Here is a 21967-nt window from a genome sequence, read left to right on the forward strand (position 1 = left end):
GAAAACCTTCTCAAACCAAAAGGGGGAAAAATGGAATGAGACAAAGTGTCAATGGCTGAGAGATTCCAAACAGAGTTGAGAGGTTATCCTGGAGGTTATTCTTATGCATTAAGTAGATATCACCTTGTTATTCAAGATGTTGGAGAGGCTGGAGGGAACTGCCTGAAAATGTAGAGCTGTGTTCCAGTAGCCATGTTTCTTGAAGATGACTGTATAATGATACAGCTCTCACAATGTGACTGTGTGATTGTGAAAACCTTGTTATCTGATGCTCCTTTTATCTACCTTGTCAACAGACGAGTAGAACGTAAGGAATAAAAATAAATAATAGGGGGAACAAATGTTAAAATAAATTTAGTTTGAAATGCTAGTGATCAATGAAAGAGAGGGGTAAGGGGTATGGTATGAATAATTTTTTTGTTTGTTTTCATTTTATTTCTTTTTCTGAATAGATGCAAATGTTTCAAGAAATGATCATGATGATGAATATGCAACTATGTGATGACACTGTGAATTACTGATTATATATGTAGAATGGAATGATCAAAATAGGAATGTTTGCATTTGTTTGGTGTTTTTTGGTATGTAAAAAAAAAAGGAATGGATCTGGAGGCTGGGTGTTAAACTGAATTCCAGCTATATTGAAAGATGGTGGTACGGTATTAGAGGACAAATAAAAAAACATATTAACCACTGGAATAAGTTAAAATGATTCCAGATATCAAAATTCATGTTATCTCTTTCCCACTCCCACTGTGAAAGCTATGGCCATTAAATACAGAGTGACAAGGAAAAAAAAATTTGTATTACTTTTAAACTTGTTCTTTAGAATGATAAAAACACATGCTAAATGGGATACCCAGGCCTTTCTAGTCAGAGATCTCTCTTCACATGTTACAAATTAAGTTTTACTATTCACCATTTCATTTATTTATTCATTTTGTAAACATCTGGTACATGATTCAAGCTAGGCACCGTGCTAGGTTATTATACAAAACAAAAAAGACACCATCTGTGCCCCATAGGAGCTAAAATCTAAAGGAAAGAAAACTGACTTATAAACCAAATTATAAACTGATGCAGTAATTGCAATACATTATGCATAGATGTTGTTAGATTTAACCATATAAAAATGTCAATATTGTTTTGGTCTATAAAAAGGCAATTTCATATGAATCAACCTATTACAATAATGGTACAAATATCAGAAAAAGAAAGATGTGATAACTACGTAAATTCCACTGCTTACCTGCTCAATCTCAACAGCATTAACAATGATCTCTCTGACCCTTTCTTCTGAAGGCTTATTTACTAAGTATTGAAACATCAGGCATGCAAAGTCACAGTGAAGCCCCTAAAATAGGAGAAAAACACCACTTTCAAATAATTTTTAATCAGCTATCTGCACACAGTGATAGGTCAGGCATTATATAAAGTAAATTATGAGAGGGCAACATGGAACTTTTGGAAGATAAAGAGGAATAGAGTCAGGAACTTTTTTGCTTCAAATCTTTTTAAAATGCCAATACAATCTATAATGAAACACTTTCATTATCAATAAATTTAAATTTATTAACATTAAGGAAGAATTAATGAACAAACAAGCAAGCAAAATCTACAACCAACAAAAGCATTTTGCAGCAAAGAAGAAAAGTAAAGTAGGTAAGAAGAGCTGAAATGAAAATTCATTAACTGTTGAATGTCCAAAAAAATTAAGGAATGACAGAAACATAAATATTTAATGAGCAGACAGGACTCAGAGAGATTTGAAAAAGACATATAAGAATAACTCACAACAAAAACAAATTCAGTACAATGAATATGGAAGCTGAAGGATTAAGAAAACTGTCTGAAACTGTAAAGAGCAGAGATGACTTTGCAGCTAACTCAACCAGAGAAGGAAAAACAGAACAGGTGCTATAGCACTAAAAATTAAAATAATAGAAGAAAACTTTCAAAAACTCAAAACAAAAAAGAGAAAGTGGCCAGAGGTAGAAAAAGATAATGGTATTCCAGACAAAATTTGGTCATAAACTGACTTCAAGGTTGTCAATTAATACTTATAAACTATAAAGAGAAGAAATAATTTTGTAAGCAACCAAGAAAAAGAACTCAACAATGTGCATATTAAAGAATTACAAATCAGAGTTGCTCAGATTTTTCTAAATGAAACAATAAAAACCTGAAGACAACAGAAAGATAAGACCCTAAAATCAAAGGTTGAATTTCAAGGATTTTCTACCTTGTTAGGCTGTCATTCCCAGAAGAAATTATCAGGGGAAAAAACCCTCTTTGAATGGCAATCTTAGAAAATTTACTAGTGAAACATTTTTTGCCAGACTTAACACAAGGAGATACTTCAAATTGCCAAAGGCTGAATTTCAAAGTTGATAAAAGGTGTTAAAGAAAGTGTTGATTAGAACTGTCAGCTAGCTACCTACTAGAGAGATGTGTCTACTCATAATTGTTAAATAAGTAAATGAATAATCTTAATTTCAAGATTTAAAGCAATTCTGAAATCAATAATAGGCAGAGGGCCCAAAAATTTACAAAATATATGGAGACTCACAACACACTCGAAAACAACCAGTGGGTCAAGGAAGAAATTACAAGAGAAATCAGTAAATATCTCAAGGCAAATGAAAATGAAAACACAACATATCAAAACTTCAGGGACACAGCAAAGGAAGTGCTAAGAGGGAAACTTATTGCCCTAAATGCCTATATCAAAAAAGAAGGAAGGGCAAAAATTGAGGAATTAACTGTCCACTTGGAAGAACTAGAGAAAGAAGAGCAATTTAACCCCAAAGCAAGCAAAAGGAAAGAAATAAGAAAGATTAGAGCAGAAATAAATGAAATGGAGAACATGAAAACAATTGAGAAAATCAATAAACCAGAAGCTGGTTCTATGAGAAAATCAATAAGATTGATGGACCCTTAGCAAGACTGACAAAAAGAAAAGAGAAAGGATGCAAATAAATAAGATCAGAAATGGAAGAGGAGACATAATCACTGACCCCACAGAAATAAAGGAAGTAATAACAGGATACTATGAACAACTTTATGCTAATAAATACAACAATGTAGATGAAATGGACAACTTCCTAGAAAGGCATGAACAACCAACTTTTACTTGAGAAGAAATCAACGACCTCAACAAACCAATCACAACTAAAGAAACTGAATCAGTCATTAAGAAGCTCCCCAAAAAGAAAAGTCCAGGACCAGATGGCTTCACATGTAAATTCTACCAAACATTCCAGAAAGAATTAGTACCAACGCTGCTCAAACTTTTCAAAAAAATTGAAGAGGAGGGAAAGCTACCTACTTCTACAAAGCCAACATCACCCTCATACCAAAGCCAGACAAAGATTTTACAAAAAAAGAAAACTACAATCTCTCTAATGAATATAGCAAAAATCCTCAACAAAATTCTAGCAAATCAAATCAAGCAACACATTAAAAGAATTACACATCATGACCAAGTAGGATTCATCCCAGGTATGCAAGGATAGTTCAACATAAGAAAATCAATCAATGTAATACACCATGTCAAGAAATCAAAGCAGAAAAATCACATGATCATCTCGTTTGATGCAGAGAAGGCATCTGACAAAATTCAACAACCTTTCTTGTTGAACACACTTCAAAAGATAGGAATAGAAGGGAACTTCCTCAGCATAATAAAGGGAATATATGACAAACCCACAGCTAACATCCTCAATGAGGAAAAACTGAAAACTCTTCCCCTAAGATCAGGAACAAGACAAGGATGTCCACTGTCACCACTGTTATTCAACATTGTGTTGGAAATTGTAGCCAGAGCAATTAGACAAGAAAAAGAAATACAAGGCATCAAAATCGGAAAGGAAGAAGTAAAACTCTCACTGTTTGCAGATGATATGATACTATATGTCAAAAACCCTGAAAAATCCACAGCAAAACTACTAGAGCTAATAAATGAGTACAGCAAAGTGGCAGGTTACAAGATCAACACTCAAAAATCTGTAGTGTTTCTACACATCAGTGATGAACAATCTGAAGGGGAAATAAAGTCAAAATCTCATTTACAATTGCAACCAAAAGAATAAAATATTTAGGAATAAATTTAACTAAAGAGACAAAAGACCTAGACAAAAAAAACTACAAGAAATTGTTAAAAGAAATCACAGAAGACCTAAATAAATAGAAGGACATACCGTGTTCATGGATTGAAAGACTAAATATAGTTAAGATGTCAATTCTACCTAAATTGAGTTATGGATTCAATGCAATACCAATTAAAATCCCAAAAACTTACTTTTCAGTAGTAGAAAAACCAATAACCAAATTTATCTGGAAGGGCAGGGTGCCCTGAATAGATAAATGTATCTGAGAAAGAAAATGAAGTCAGAGGTCTCATACTATCTGACTTATCTGACTTTAAGGTGTATTACGAAGCTACAGTGGTCAAAACAGCAGGGTACTGGCATAAAGATAGATATATTGACCAATGGAATCGACCAGAATATTCAGATATAGACCCTCTCGTATATGGGCAATTGATCTTTGATAAGGCAGTCAAGCCAACTCAACTGGGACAGAACAGTCTCTTCAATAAATGGTGCCTATAGAACTGGATCTCTGCATGCAAAAGAATGAAACAGGATCCATATTCACACCCTATACAAAAATTAACTCAAAATGGATCAAAGACCTAAACATTAGATCTAAGGCCATAAACCTTTTAGAAGAAAATGTAGGGAAATATCTTAAAAATCTTATACTAGGAGGCAATTTCCTAGACCTTACACCCAAAGCATGAACACTGAAGAAAGAAAGAAAGAAAGAAAGAAAGAAAGAAAGAAAGAAATGGGAACTCCTCAAAAGTAAACACTTTTGTACATCAAAGAACTTTGTCAAGAAAGTAAAAAGACAGCCTACACAATGGCAGACAATATTTGGAAATGATATATCAGATAAAGATCTAGTATCCAGAATAAATAAAGAGATTGTTCAACTCAACAACAAAAAGACAAATAACCCAATTACGAAATGGGTAAAAGACATGAAGAGACACTTTTCAGAAGAGGAAATACAAATGGCCAAAAGGCACATGAAAAGATGCTCAACTTCTCTGACTATTAGGGAAATGCAAATCAAAACCACAATGATATATCATCTCACTCCCATCAGCATGGCCATTATCAATAACACAGAAAATGATAAGTGCTGGAGCGGATGTGGAGAAAGACGCACACTTATCCACCATTGGTGGGAATGTAAAATGGTACAACCAGTGCGGAAGGCAGTTTGGCGGTTCCTCAGGAAGCTACTTATAGAATTGCCAATACCATTGCTAGGCATCTACTCAGAGGACATAAGGCCAAGGACACAAACGGACATTTGCACACCAATGTTTATAGCAGCTTTATTTACAATTGCCAAGAGATGAAAACAGCCCAAATATCCATCAACAGATGAGTGGCTAAACAAACTGTGGTATATACATATGATTGAATATTATGCAGCTGTAAACCAGAAGAAAGTAATGACGTATGTAACAACATGGATGGACCTTGAGGACATTCTGCCAAATGAAATTAGCCAGAAATAAAAGGACAAATATTGTATGGTTTTACTGATATGAAGATTTAAAGCAACTCTAATCAAAATCCCTGAGGGATTTTTTTAAGTCAAAAATTAATCCGGAAGAATAGACACTTCTAACAACATTTTGAAAAAGAAAATTAAAAGGAGCACTTTATCCTACCAATTATTAAAACATGAAACCTACAATAATTAAAATAGTCTATTACAGCATGAAATTTGACAGCTAGATTAAAACACAGAAAAAAAGCCATAAAATATTAATATACAATTTAAAAAGCATCACAAGTCAATGGAGAAAGGATGAATTGTTTGACAGAGATTTCTAAAAGCTGCCCAAGAGTATATGAGATAAAATTAAGTTAAATTCTAATATCATATATGAAAACAAATTCCAGTTGCATCAGAAAGTTAAATGTTAAAAGGCCAAGAAGAAAATATGTATGACTCTTTATCTCTGGATACAGACCACATAAAAGTTAAGGCTCTTGTACATTAAAAGAACAAACAAAATTAAAAAGTGACTTCTGGGTCAAGATGGCGGCTTAACAACATGCGCATTTTAGTTCGTCCTCCAGAACAACTACTAAATAACCAGAAACAGTACAGAACAGCTCCCGGAGCCACGATAGTACCCAGACACACAGCGTACCCCAGTTTGGACCAGCTGGACCGGCTGCGAGCACGCCCCAGAACCGTGAGTTCCCAAAGCTACAGTGGCCAGCGCCCTTCCCCCACAGGCCGCTTCCCAGAGGGGAAAGGAAAGGACTTTACCAGCAGCAGGGACTTGGCACAATCAAACGTCAATTGTGGAACTAATTAACAAATTCTGACTACTAAAAATAGGCCCCCAGCTTAGGAGAACCTGTACAAAGCGGAGGTTGCTCATTTTTGCCCCGGCGCCAAGGGGGCAGGACTGACAGAAAAAGGGGGAAAAAAAAAGGAAACAGAGGTTTTTGTGGCTGTGTATCTACAAAGGCTTGACTGCCTCTGGATACAGCGGCAGGACTTTTCAGGCTGCAACTGCCCCAGGCATAGGCAGAAGTGAGCTCTTTTGGGGGCGTATCTGGAGCTTGTGCCTTCCCCAGGGGAGGGGTGAAGCCCCACCCAGGTGGAATCCCTCCATCAAGGAATTCAGACACCAGGGCTTGGTAATTTGAAGCCATTAAAACCAGCCTACAATCTCTCCTCTGTCTCCACCATGCCCCCAGCAGGGAGAGTCTGCCAAAGTTAAAGGTACAGCATCATCTTATGCTGGTGGGACCTGCAGTCAGACAAGCGCCACATACTGGGCAGGATAAGAAAAACAGAGTCCACAGACTTCACAGGAAAGTCTTTCAACCTGCTGGGTCTCACCCTCAGGGAAAACTGACGCAGGTGACTCTTTCCTCTTGATAGGAGGCCAGTTTGGTCTGGGAAAATCTGGCTGGGGTCTATAATATCTAAGTAGACCCTCCTAAGTGTGTGTGGGGGGGAAAGGCACCACACAAGCAGGGCAAGAAACAAGAACTGAAAAATTCTCCTCTGTTAAACAAAACTTAAGCTAAAGGTCCAGATAAAGCTGAATGGAATGTCAAAGAACAGATAGACAACAAATTCATCCAGCAAGAAAACCCTAGATAAAAGAAGTGAAAGCAATCTCCAGAATAAACTAATTAAGGTAATTAAATGCCTAGATACCAGCAAAAAATAACAAATCACACTAGGAAAACTGAAGATATGGCCCAGTCAAAGGAACAAACCAACAATTCAAATGACATACAGGAGCTGAAACAATTAATTCAGAATGCACGAACAAACATGGGAAACCTCATCAAAAACCAAATCTATGAATTGAGGGAGGATATAAAGAAGGCAAGGAAAGAACAAAAAGAAGAAATTGAAAGTCTGAAAAAACAAATCACAGAACTTATGGGAATGAAAGACACAGTAGAAGAGATGAAAAAAACAATGGAAACCTAAAATGGTAGATTTCAAGATACAGAACATAGGATTTCTGAATTGGGATTTCTGAACTGGAGGACAGAACATCTGAAATCCGACAAGAAACAGAAACTTTAGGAAAAAAAATGGAAAAATATGAGCAGGGACTCAGGGAATTGAAAGACAATATGAAGGACATGCATATACGTGTTGTGGGTGTCCCAGAAGGAGAAGAGAAGGGAAAAGGAGGAGAAAAACTAATAGAGGAAATTATCACTGAAAATTTCCCAACTCTATGAAAGACTTAAAATTACAGATCCAAGAAGTGCAGCATATCCCAAAGAGAACAGATCCAAATAGACATACTCCAAGACATTTAATAATCAGAATGTCAGAGGTCAAAGAGAAAGAGAGGATCTTGAAAGCAGCAAGAGAAAAGCAATCCATCACATACAAGGGAAGCCCAATAAGACTATGTGCAGATCTCTCAGCAGAAACAATGGAGGCGAGAAGACAGTGGGATAATATATTTAAATTATTAAAAGAGAAAAACTGCCAACCAAGAATTCTATATCCAGCAAAACTGTCCTTCAAAAATGAGGGAGGTTAAAACATTTTCAGACAAAAAATCACTGAGAGAATTTGTGACCAAGAGACCAGCTCTGCAAGAAATACTAAAGGGAACACTAAAGACAGATATGAAGACAGAAGAGAGAGGTGTGGAGAAGAGTGTAGAAAGGAAGACTATGAGTAAAGGTAAAAAGAAGGAAAATTAGATATGACATATAAAATCCAGAAAGCAAAATAGTAGAAGAAAGTACTACCCATGCAGCAATAACACTGAATGTTAATGGATTAAACTCTCCAATCAAAAGACATAGTCTGGCAGAATGGATTAAAAAACAGGACCCATCTATATGCTGTCTCTACTCAAAGGATACGAGGCCAAGGACACAAATGGACATTTACACACCAATGCTTATAGCAGCATTATTAACAATTACCAAGAGATGGAAACAGCCAAAATGTCCATCAACAGACAGTTGGCAAAACAAACTGTGACATTTACATAAGATGGAATATTATGCAGCTGTAAGACAGAATAAAGTTATGAAATATGTAATAACATGAATGGACCTTAAGGACATTATGCTGAGTGTGATTAGCCAGAAACAAAAGGACAAATACTGTATGTTCTCACTGATATGAACTGACATTAGTGAATAAACTTGGAATAGTTCCTTGGTAACAGAGACCATCAGGAGATAGAAATAGGGTAAGATATTGGGTAATTGGAGCTGAAGGGATACAGATTGTGCAACAGGACTGAATATAAAAACTCAGAAATGGACAGCACAATATTACCTAACCGTAATACAATTATGTTAAAACACTGAATGAAGCTGCATATGAGAATGATAGAGGAAGAAGGGCTGGGGCATAAATGAAATCACAAAGAAAGATAGATGATAAAGATTGAGATGGTGTAACCTAGGAATGCCTAGAGTGTATAATGATAGTGACTAAATGTACAAATTAAAAAAAATGTTTTTGCATGAGGAAGAACAAAAGAATGTCATTACTGCAGTGTGCTGAAAATAGATGGTACTTAATATATTAAAATTTCAACTAATGTGTGAGATTAGAGCAAAAAATGTTTGTTTGGTAAAATCTATACTTTGACTACTGTATCTCCTAATATAACTTATGTAGATAGTTGACTGAACACCTTAAGTACATGGAACTTTGTATAGGACATGAGATTTTGCTGGTTTGTACAGGTGATGCACTGATGAATCCCAGAGTGATTTGATCAGTGAGTGGAAAAGTATTTTCATTTTTTTTTTTTATTAATTAAAAAAAGAATTAACAAAACAATTAGAAATCATTCCAATCTACATGTACAATCAGTAATTCTTAATAACATCACATAGTTGCATATTCATCATTTCTTAGTACATTTGCATCGATTTAGAAAAAGAAATAAAAAGACAACAGAATAAGAATTAAAACAATAATAGAAAGAAAAAAAACAAAAACAAAAAACCTATACCTCACATGCAGCTTCATTCAGTGTTTTAACATAATTGCATTACAATTGGGTAGTATTGTGCTGTCCATTTCTGAGTTTTTATATCCAGTCCCGTTGTACAGTCTGTATCCCTTCATCTCCAATTATCCCTTCTCTCTTTTTTTTTTTTTTAATTAACGGAAAAAAAGAAATTAACCCAACATTTAGAGATCATACCATTCTACACATGCAATCATTAATTCTTAACATCATCACATAGATGCATGATCATCATTTCTTAGTACATTTGCATTGGTTTAGAAGAACTAGCAACATAACCGAAAAAGATATAGAATGTTAATATAGAGAAAAAAATAAAAGTAATAATAGTAAAATCAAAACAAAACAAAACAAAAACCTATAGCTCAGATGCAGCTTCATTCAGTGTTTTAACATGATTACTTTACAATTAGGTATTATTGTGCTGTCCATTCTTGAGTTTTTGTATCTAGTCCTGTTGCACAGTCCGTATCCCTTCAGCTTCAATTACCCATTGTCTTACCCTGTTTCTAACTCCTGCTGAACTCTGTTACCAATGACATATTTCAAGCTTATTCTCGAATGTCCGTTCACATCAGTGGGACCATACAGTATTTGTCCTTTAGTTTTTGGCTGGATTCACTCAGCATAATATTCTCTAGGTCCATCCATGTTATTACATGGTTCAGAAGTTTATCTTGTCTTAAAGCTGCATAATATTCCATCGTATGTATATACCACAGTTTGTTTAGCCACTCTTCTGTTGATGGAGATTTTGGCTGTTTCCATCTCTTTGCAATTGTAAATAATGCTGCTATAAACATTGGTGTGCAAATGTCCGTTTGTGTCTTTGCCCTTAAGTCCTTTGAGTAGATACCTAGCAATGGTATTGCTGGGTCGTATGGCAATTCTATATTCAGCTTTTTGAGGAACCGCCAAACTGCCTTCCACAGTGGTTGCACCCTTTGACATTCCCACCAACAGTGGATAAGTGTGCCTCTTTCTCCGCATCCTCTCCAGCACTTGTCATTTTCTGTTTTGTTGATAATGGCCATTCTGGTGGGTGTGAAATGATATCTCATTGTGGTTTTGATTTGCATTTCTCTAATGGCCAGGGACATTGAGCATCTCTTCATGTGCCTCTTGGCCATCCGTATTTCCTCTTCTGAGAGGTGTCTGTTCAAGTCTTTTTCCCATTTTGTAATTGGGTTGGCTGTCTTTTTGTTGTTGAGATGAACAATCTCTTTATAAATTCTGGATACTAGACCTTTATCTGATATATCATTTCCAAATATTGTCTCCCATTGTGAAGGCTGTCTTTCTACTTTCTTGATGAAGTTCTTTGATGCACAAAAGTGTTTAATTTTGAGGAGTTCCCATTTATTTATTTCCTTCTTCAGTGCTCTTGCTTTAGGTTTAAGGTCCATAAAACCGCCTCCAGTTGTAAGATCCATAAGATATCTCCCAACATTTTCCTCTAACTGTTTTATGGTCTTAGACCTAATGTTTAGATCTTTGATCCATTTTGAGTTAACTTTTGTATAGGGTGTGAGAGATGGGTCTTCTTTCATTCTTTTGCATATGGATATCCAGTTCTCTAGGCACCATTTATTGAAGAGACTGCTCTGTCCCAGGTGAGTTGGCTTGACTGCCTTATCAAAGATCAAATGTCCATAGATGAGAGGGTCTATATCTGAGCACTCTATTCGATTCCATTGGTCGATATATCTATCTTTATGCCAATACCATGCTGTTTTGACCACTGTGGCTTCATAATATGCCTTAAAGTCAGGCAGCGCGAGACCTCCAGCTTCGTTTTTTTTCCTCAAGATGTTTTTAGCAACTCGGGGCACCCTGCCCTTCCAGATAAATTTGCTTATTGGTTTTTCTATTTCTGAAAAATAAGTTGTTGGGATTTTGATTGGTATTGCATTGAATCTGTAAATCAATTTAGGTAGGATTGACATCTTAACTATATTTAGTCTTCCAATCCATGAACACGGTATGCCCTTCCATCTATTTAGGTCTTCTGTGATTTCTTTTAGCAGTTTTTTGTAGTTTTCTTTATATAGGTTTTTTGTCTCTTTAGTTAAATTTATTCCTAGGTATTTTATTCTTTTAGTTGCAATTGTAAATGGGATTCGTTTCTTGATTTCCCCCTCAGCTTGTTCATTACTAGTGTATAGAAATGCTACAGATTTTTGAATGTTGATCTTGTAACCTGCTACTTTGCTGTACTCATTTATTAGCTCTAGTAGTTTTGTTGTGGATTTTTCCGGGTTTTCGACGTATAGTATCATATCGTCTGCAAACAGTGATAGTTTTACTTCTTCCTTTCCAATTTTGATGCCTTGTATTTCTTTTTCTTGTCTAATTGCTCTGGCTAGAACCTCCAACACAATGTTGAATAATAGTGGTGATAGTGGACATCCTTGTCTTGTTCCTGATCTTAGGGGGAAAGTTTTCAATTTTTCCCCATTGAGGATGATATTAGCTGTGGGTTTTTCATATATTCCCTCTATCATTTTAAGGAAGTTCCCTTGTATTCCTATCTTTTGAAGTGTTTTCAACAGGAAAGGATGTTGAATCTTGTCGAATGCCTTCTCTGCATCAATTGAGATGATCATGTGATTTTTCTGCTTTGATTTGTTGATATGGTGTATTACATTAATAGATTTTCTTATGTTGAACCATCCTTGCATACCTGGGATGAATCCTACTTGGTCATGATGTATAATTCTTTTAATGTGCTGTTGGATACGATTTGCTAGAATTTTATTGAGGATTTTTGCATCTGTATTCATTAGAGAGATTGGTCTGTAGTTTTCTTTTTTTGTAATATCTTTGCCTGGTTTTGGTATGAGGGTGATGTTGGCTTCATAGAATGAGTTAGGTAGTTTTCCCTCCACTTCGATTTTTTTGAAGAGTTTGAACAGAATTGGTACTAATTCTTTCTGGAACGTTTGGTAGAATTCACATGTGAAGCCATCTGGTCCTGGACTTTTCTTTTTAGGAAGCTTTTGAATGACTAATTCAATTTCTTTACTTGTGATTGGTTTGTTGAGGTCATCTATGTCTTCTTGAGTCAAAGTTGGTTGTTCATGTCTTTCCAGGAACCCGTCCATTTCCTCTAAATTGTTGTATTTATTAGCGTAAAGTTGTTCATAGTATCCTGTTATTACCTCCTTTATTTCTGTGAGGTCAGTAGTTATGTCTCCTCTTCCATTTCTGATCTTATTTATTTGCATCCTCTCTCTTCTTCTTTTTGTCAATCTTGCTAAGGGCCCATCAATCTTATTGATTTTCTCATAGAACCAACTTCTGGCCTTATTGATTTTCTCTATTGTTTTCATGTTTTCAATTTCATTTATTTGTGCTCTAATCTTTGTTATTTCTTTCCTTTTGCTTGCTTTGGGGTTAGCTTGCTGTTCTTTCTCCAGTTCTTCCAAATGGATAGTTAATTCCTGAATTTTTGCCTTTTCTTCTTTTCTGATATAGGCATTTAGAGCAATAAATTTCCCTCTTAGCACTGCCTTTGCTGCGTCCCATAAGTTTTGATATGTTGTGTTTTCATTTTCATTCGCCTCGAGGTATTTGCTAATTTCTCTTGCAATTTCTTCTTTGACCCAGTCGTTGTTTAGGAGTGTGTTGTTGAGCCTCCACATATTTGTGAATTTTCTGGCACTCTGCCTATTATTGATTTCCAACATCATTCCTTTATGGTCCGAGAAAGCGTTGTGTAAGATTTCAATCTTTTTAAATTTGTTAAGACTTGCTTTGTGACCCAGCATATGGTCTATCTTTGAGAATGATCCATGAGCACTTGAGAAAAAGGTGTATCCTGCTGTTGTGGGATGTAATGTCCTATAAATGTCTATTAAGTCTAGTTCATTTATAGTAATATTCAGATTCTCTATTTCTTTGTTGATCCTCTGTCTAGATGTTCTGTCCCTTGATGAGAGTGGTGAGTTGAAGTCTCCAACTATTATGGTATATGAGTCTATTTCCCTTTTCAGTGTTTGCAGTATATTCCTCACGTATTTTGGGGCATTCTGATTCGGTGCGTAAATATTTATGATTGTTATGTCTTCTTGTTTAATTGTTCCTTTTATTAGTATATAGTGTCCTTCTTTGTCTCTTTTAACTGTTTTACATTTGAAGTCTAATTTGTTGGATATTAGTATAGCCACTCCTGCTCTTTTCTGGTTGTTATTTGCATGAAATATCTTTTCCCAACCTTTCACTTTCAACCTATGTTTATCTTTGGGTCTAAGATGTGTTTCCTGTAGACAGCATATAGAAGGATCCTGTTTTTTAATCCATTCTGCCAATCTATGTCTTTTGATTGGGGAATTCAGTCCATTGACATTTAGTGTTATTACTGTTTGGATAATATTTTCCTCTAACATTTTGCCTTTTGTATTATATATATCATATCTGATTTTCCTTCTTTCTACACTCTTTTCCATATCTCTCTCTTCTGTCTTTTTGTATCTGACTCTAGTGCTCCCTTTAGTATTTCTTGCAGAGCTGGTCTCTTGGTCACAAATTCTTTCAGTGACTTTTTGTCTGAGAATGTTTTAATTTCTCCCTCATTTTTGAAGGATAATTTTGCTGGATATAGGAGTCTTGGTTGGCAGTTTTTCTCTTTTAGTATTTTAAATATATCATCCCACTGTCTTCTAGCTTCCATGGTTTCTGCTGAGAAATCTACACAAAGTCTTATTGGGTTTCCCTTGTATGTAATGGATTGTTTTTCTCTTGCTGCTTTCAAGATCTTCTCTTTCTCTTTGACCTCTGACATTCTAACTAGTAAGTGTCTTGGAGAACGCCTATTTGGGTCTAATCTCTTTGGGGTGCGCTGCACTTCTTGGATCTGTAATTTTAGGTCTTTCATAAGAGTTGGGAAATTTTCAGTGATAATTTCTTCCATTAGTTTTTCTCCTCCTTTTCCCTTCTCTTCTCCTTCTGGGACACCCACAACACGTATATTTGTGCGGTTCATATTGTCCTTGAGTTCCCTGATACCCTGTTCAAATTTTTCCATTCTTTTCCCTATAGTTTCTGTTTCTTTTTGGAATTCAGATGTTCCATCCTCCAAATCACTAATTCTATCTTCTGTCTCTTTAAATCTATCATTGTAGCTATCCATTATTTTTTCTATGTTTGCTACTTTATCCTTCACTTCCATAAGTTCTGCGATTTGTTTTTTCAGTTTTTCTATTTCTTCTTTATGTTCAGCCCATGTCCTCTTCATGTCCTCCCTCAATTTATCGATTTCATTTTTGAAGAGGTTTTCCATTTCTGTTCGTATATTCAGCATTAGTTGTCTCAGCTCTTGTGTCTCATTTGAGCTATTGGTTTGTTCCTTTGACTGAGCCATATTCTCAATCTTTTGAGCGTGGACAGTTATCTTCTGCTGCTGGCGTCTGGGCATTTATTCAGATTTCTCTTGGTGTTGGACCCAGCAAGGTTGTAATATTTTTCTGTGAAATCTCTGGATTCTGTTTTTCTTATCCTGCCCAGTAGGTGGCGCTCGTGGCACACGTTTGTCTGCGGGTCCCACCAGTAAAAGGTGCTGTGGGACCTTAAACTTTGGAAAACTCTCGCCGTCCTGGGGGTTCGCTAGCCGAAGCGGCTTGAGCCGGCCGGGGTCCGAACGCAGGGAGGGTTGCTGGTCGCCGCAGCCAGGGAAAGAGCCCGTCCGAATTTCCTAGTCGGCCCTGGGCAACAAGCGTGGCGGGAGGGCGCCAGCGGCAGCGGCCCGCCCGAGAGAGTGCACGTTCCCCGGGAGTCACGGGTTTGGAAGGGGCCTCCCCCACCCGTCACCGTTCTCCGCGGCCTGGGGGTTTCCGATCCAATTCTCTCAGTTGGTCCGGGGGCTGCGCGTGGTGTGGGCGCCAGCCGCGGCTGTTTCAGGGGACCGCCTCTCCAATTCTCCCAGCCGGCCCGGGAAGGGGGAAGGGAGTAACTCCGGCCGCTTGCCACCCCGCCCGGTAAGGCCCGCGCGCCTCGGCGATCTCACCCGAGCTGCTTCTCTCAGCCAGCCAGCCGTTCCAGGATGGGGTACGCTGTCTTTTTTTATCTCTGTTGTGGCTTTGGGCGCTTTCTGTATCGTTTCTACTCCCCTAGTAGGTGTCCTGGAGAAGAAACTAAGATCCGCGCGTCTTACTAAGCCGCCATCTTCCAGGAAGTCCTTCGAAAAGTATTTTCAAAGTCCCCTTTGGGAAATGGTGAGAACGGGGGAAAACTCAACTTCCTCAAGTTGAATTCTTGATATTCTCACAAGCAGTGTGGACAACCAAAGCTATAGGCTGAGCCCCCAGTCTTGGGGTTTGTTCATATGAAACTTAACCCCACAGGGGATAGGTCAAGCCTACCTAAAGTTAGGCCTAAGAGTCACCCCCAAGAGAACCTCTTTTGTTGCTCAGATGTGGCCTCTCTCTCCAGCCAACACAGCAAGCAAACTCACCACCCTTCCCCTATCTACGTGGGACATGATTCCCAGGGGTGTGGATCTTCCTGGCAACATGGGACAGAAATCCCAGAATGAGCTGAGATTCAGCATCAAGGGATTGAGAAAAACTCTAGAATGAGCTGAGACCCAGCATCAAGGGATTGAGAAAACCTTCTCGACCAAAAGAGGGAATAGTGAAATGAGACTAAATGTCAATGGCTGAGAGATTCCAAACAGAGTCTAGAGGTTATCCTTGAAGTTATTCTTACGCATTAAGTAGATATCACCTTGGTAACCAAGATGTAATGGAGAGGCTGGAGGAAACTGCCTGAAAATGTAGAGCTGTGTTCCAGTAGCCATGTTTCTTGATGATGACTGAATAATGATATAGCTTTCACAATGTGACTGTGTGATTGTGAAAACTTTGTGTCTGATGCTCCTTTTATGTACCTTATCAACAGTCGAGTAGAACATATGGAATAAAAATAAATAATAGGGGGGACAAATGTTAAAATAAATTTAGTTTGAAATGATAGTGATAAATGAAAGCGAGGGGTAAGGGGTATGGTATGTATAATTTTTTTTTTTCTCTGTTATCGTTTTATTTCTTTTTCTGTTGTCTTTATTTCTTTTTCTGAACTGATGCAAATGTTCTAAGAAATGATGAATATGCAACTATGTGATGATATTGAGAATTACTGATTATATATGTAGAATGGAATAATATGTTAATGTTTTTGCTCTTAATTTTTTTAATTAATAAATAAATTTAAAAATTAAAAAAATTAAAAAGCATAGGAAAAACTGGGGTAAATATGTACATATATGAAAAAATACAACTTCTATAGAGCAAATACTTTTTGAAAGAGCCCAATCGGTCAGTTATATTTAGTAGTGGGAATATACCAATGAACAGGAAAAGTATGACTTTCCTTTAAGGATTATAGATTAGTGCATACTTAACCTTAATATGTATGAAATAAATTTAAATCCTAGTGAGGGTATGGTAAGAAAAGACATTCTCAAACATTGCTAGTGGGGCTGCAAATTGCTATAAACTTTCTGGAAGGAAATCTGCAAATATATATGAATTGGCCTTTTACAAGTACTTATCTTACACTCACATCTGTGGCCAACTGAGTTGTGACTAGGATGCCAAGCCCACTCAATAGGGAAAGAATAGTCTCTCCAAAGCTGGTGCAGGGAAAATTGGAAACCCACAGGCAAAAGAATGAAGCTGGAGTTCTACTTCACAGCATTTATAAAAATTAATTCAAAATGGATCAAAGATCTAAAAAAGAACAAAATTATAAAACACCTAAAAGAAAACATAGGGCAACATCTTCAGGACCTTGTCTTGGGCAATAGTTTTTTAGACTTTATACCAAAAGCAGGAGCAAAAAAGAAATAATAGGTAAGTGGGATTTCATCAAAATCAAAATTTTTATGTTTCAAAGAACATTGTCAGGAAAGTGAAATGACAATCTACACAATGGAATAAAATATTTGGAAACTATATATTTGACAAAAGTTTAATATCCAGACTATATAAAGAACTCTTAAACTTCAAAAATAAAGACACAGAACCCAATTTAAGAACACATAAAGATTTGAATAGATATTTCTCCAAAGAACATATACAAATGGCCAAAAAGCACATTAAAAGATGCTCAACCTCATTTGCCATTAGAGAAATGCAAATCAAAACCACAATAAGATACCATTTCACGCCCACTATTTTAAAAAATGGAAAATAATAAGTGCTAGAGGTGATGTAAAGAAATAGGAGCCCTCACACATTATTGGTGGTTATGTAAAATGATACAGGTGCTCTGGAAAACAGTTTGGTACTTTCCCAGAAAGTTAAACACAGAATTACCACATGATTTGGCAATCTTACTTCTAGGTATATATCCAAAATAACTGATAGCAAGGACTCAAACAGATATTTGCCAAAGTTCACAATGACATTGTTCAGAATTGCCAAAAGGTAGAAACAACTCAAGCATCCAACAGAAGAATGGATAAACAAAATGTGGACTATTATTCAGCCATAAAAAGGAATGAAGTTCTGATATATGCTACAACATAGATGAACCTTGAAGACATCATGTTGTGTGAAATAATCCAGACACAAAAGGACACATATGTATGATCTCAATTATATGAAATAATTACAATATGCAAATTCACAGGTTCAGAAATTAAAATACAGGTTACCAGTGTAGGCTGAAGTTTGGGTAATGGATAATGGATAATGGCAACACAAGAATGTGAATTGCATAAACCACTGAATTGTATATTTGAACCTGGTTAAAATGGAAATTTTAGGTTATATATATATTACCAGAATTAATTTTTTTTTTAAATCCATAGAACTATAACAACACATAGAGTAAACCCTGAAGTAAACTATGGACTATAGTTAATAATAGAATTATAATTATATTATTTCAGCAATTGTAACAAAGTTACCACACTAACGCAAAATAATAACACTAGGAAAAACTGTGGGGGTTTCTGGGAACTCTGTAGGTTCTGAATTTTTGGTAAACCTACAACTGCTCCAATAAAAATAAAATTTTAAGTTCATATCTTACGATCTAGTAATTCTACTTCTAGGAATCTAATAGGAAAATAATCCAAAACTGGAACAAAATTTATTTAAAAACATATTCATTTTGTATTATAACAAAAAAAAGCAAAAAACCTAGAAACAACCTAAATTTCTACTGATTATGGAATAGTAAAATAAATGAAGAAGCATTCTTTCATTAAACAAAAGTACATTTTTCAAAAAAATTAACATCATATAAAAATGTTCAAAATACCTAAATGTACTGAATCTCAAATTATAAAAACATGAAAAAGCAAAATCATCTCAAATTGTAAAATTATGATATTTATGCATATCTACATAGATTTAAATGTAGAAAAAATGTCTAGAAGGAAATACAATGAACTTTTTGAAAGTGATTATCCCTGTGTGTTTAGTTTGAGAGATTTTTTTTGTTCTCCAAATCTTCTATAATAATCATATATAATATTTACAAAACTGCTTAGAAAATTAAAGATATGAAACAAGAAAAATATTTATACAAAAGCATTTTATGGCACTTAAAAGGAATTTTACATGTACTGTCTCCTCAACAACAAGACCTTGCTAGCTTTACAAGTAAGGAAAATGAAAGCTTAGAGAGGTTAAGCAACTTGCTGAGGTCACTTAGAAATAAGCCTAGGAGCCAGGATTAGTATATTCAGTAAATGAGGATTGAATGGCTGCAATGGTCTAAAGATAGAACAGAAAGATAAATAAGAGGAGCTCAGAGAGAAGTATAACACAATGTTATAGAATCTAAGACAGAAATGGGTTCAGTTTTCAAACACACACAAAGGAAAGAACGATCAAATTTACCTACTAAGTCAGGAAAGCTTAAGTTGCAACATATGAGAAGGTAATCAGCAGGTGAAAAAGAGAGAAAGGTGGAAAGGATATCCCAAGTAGAAGGAATAGTGTGAGCCATTGCAAAGTAGAACAAAACAGGATGACACTAAGAGGAAATAAGAACTACACTGTAGAAAGAAGAGGAGAGCATCAACTATGGAAAGGGAAGCTGGAGGAGAGACAGACAGGGTCAGATCACGCAGGACCCCTTTGCCAACTGATGAGCTTGTTCTTCATCCACAGGCAACAGAACGATTACAGAAGAGCAACACGAAGGACGACCTGAAAGCCTCAGGGACAGGGAACACAAGTAGAGACAGCAAGGGAGAATCTAAAGTATGAACTGCAGCAGCAGTGGGAATGAAATGAAAGGGGAAGATGTTAAAATAGAAAGACAAGATTTAGTTATCGATTGGATGTGATTAGAGAAAAGAAAAGAAGTAATCTAAAAAAACTTGCAGATTTCATATTTGGATGACTAGGTAAAAGATGGCCCATCCAGTGAGATAGAGAAAAGAGAAGGAAGAACCAATTTTGGGAGAAAGATGATGAGTTTGATTTGTGAAATATTAGGTTTCAGAAATATCCAGAGAAACCATCTACTAAGCATTTTGAATATAGGGGTTGAAGCTCAGGAAAGAATACTGTAGCTGAAGATAAAGCTTTGAATATCATGTGCATTTAGATGGTAGCTGATTCCATGTTAATAAATGAGATCAACCTGGAGGTCACGTACAGAAAAGGAAAGAGACCATAGTGGGAATCCAGGAGCACACTGAAATTGAAGAATGAGCAGAGGAGACTGAGAAACAATGGTGAGAAAATTAGGAGGAAAATACAGTGTTTTAAAAGCCAAGGAAAAACAATTTTTTATTTTCTTTTAATTACCAGTTACCTATGTCACCACAAGCATTTCCAAGGAAAGGAAAAATTAATGGACACCAAATATGAATACAAATATAACTAGACGAATACTTCATTCCTTACTTCATCTCTGCTGATGAGTTCATTGGAAAAAGTGAGTCCAGGCATAAGACCTCTCTTCTTTAACCAGAATATAGCAGCAAAAGATCCCGAGAAAAAAATCCCTTCTACAGCAGCAAAGGCCACCACCCTTTCCCCTAAAAGACATAAAATAGTTTCATGTTCTTAAATATCACATAATGCAGACACTTTTGAACTTAAAATATGTGTGGCTATTATACACACACACACACACATACACACACACAATACCAAAGCTATTTTGTCAGAAATAAAATAAAATGAGCACCATGGCCAAGAGTCTTCAGAAGAGGAACTATGCCACCTCTACCTACTAGAACAGAAAGGTATGTCTACTTCAAACCCTACATCAGACACTGACCTCCTATAGGCTTTGGTGTCTGGTAAAGGGATAGCTTTCCATACTCAACAAAAGAAATGATTTACCTGTGCATCACATGTGCCTGTAAGTGCAGGTACATGTGTGTGAGTGCAGTATGTGCATATGTATGTGTGTGCGTTCAACTGGGAATGGAAGGTAGATTTTATGATAAATGGATCCCTATTGTGGGTGGTAGACAAGAGATGTTGCTGAGGTTTAAATTTTTAGAAACCTAAAGTATCTTGCAGACAAATAAACATTTCAAAAAGCTCTGAAAGGCATCTGCAATAAAAAAATAAACCCAGTTGAAGATAAGGATATTAATTGGATGTAATGCCCTATCACATAAGCAAAAAATACTCCTTTTGCTAAACATTCAAGTTCCACTTCCAAAGGTTACTCACTGTTAAGGAAGGACTTTGCAGAAGACTTTAATTAATATAGTGGCATCATATTTGTAATACTATCCTTTGGGGATGATTATGGTCTAACCCAAAAGGTTATTTGCAAGCCCCTTTTATCACCACATTACACACGCATGAGAGAAGCACTGACATATGTACTGTTTGTCTAGGAGAAAGGTTTGATCTACAAGCTGAGTGCTTGAGCCAACTACAGATCCCTTTCATAGATGGCAGCATAGCTTGCATCCTGGTACTTATCATGGGACCAAACACATAGCAGGCCCTTAATATACATGTCCTGAACTGAATCAATGGAAACTATAATTGATAAAAAACATTACCATCCATTCTATAGAAATATGAAGTACTAGATGATAAAAGACATTACCATCCATTCTATAGAAATTGCTAAAATTTGATGCGGAAACTGAATCAATATTTATCATTTATGGAACAAATGTAATTGTAATATTTAAATTACAAAAGGAAAGATGACTGTGTTAGTTAGATTCAGTTGTCAACTTGGCCAGGTGGGCATACCTAGTCTTGTTGCTGCAGACATAAGCCAATGGTACATGAACCTCATCTGTTGCTAATTACATCTGCAGTCAGCTAGGAGGCGTGTCTGCTGCAATGAGTGACGTTTGACTTAATTGGCTGGTGCTTAAATGAGAACGCAATGTAGCACAGCTAAGCAGCTCGGCATTCCTCATCTCAGCACTTGCAGCTCAGC

At 36.2% G+C, this 21967-nt stretch overlaps 1 protein-coding gene across 2 annotated transcripts in view; it reads right to left on the minus strand.

Annotated features, from left to right (window-relative positions):
* RRM2B (ribonucleotide reductase regulatory TP53 inducible subunit M2B) overlaps positions 1-21967 on the minus strand; it is a 58502-nt gene that overhangs the window by 9878 nt on the left and 26657 nt on the right. For both annotated transcript variants that reach the window (XM_077167393.1, XM_077167394.1), the window contains exons 6-7: positions 20452-20585; positions 1250-1354 (exon numbers count right to left, since the gene is read on the minus strand). In XM_077167393.1, coding sequence (XP_077023508.1) covers positions 1250-1354; positions 20452-20585 — 239 coding nt within the window. The remainder of the gene's footprint in view (positions 1-1249; positions 1355-20451; positions 20586-21967) is intronic.

This window comes from Tamandua tetradactyla, chromosome 6 (assembly GCF_023851605.1).
Source record: "Tamandua tetradactyla isolate mTamTet1 chromosome 6, mTamTet1.pri, whole genome shotgun sequence".
NCBI classification, from domain to species: Eukaryota; Metazoa; Chordata; class Mammalia; order Pilosa; family Myrmecophagidae; genus Tamandua; species Tamandua tetradactyla.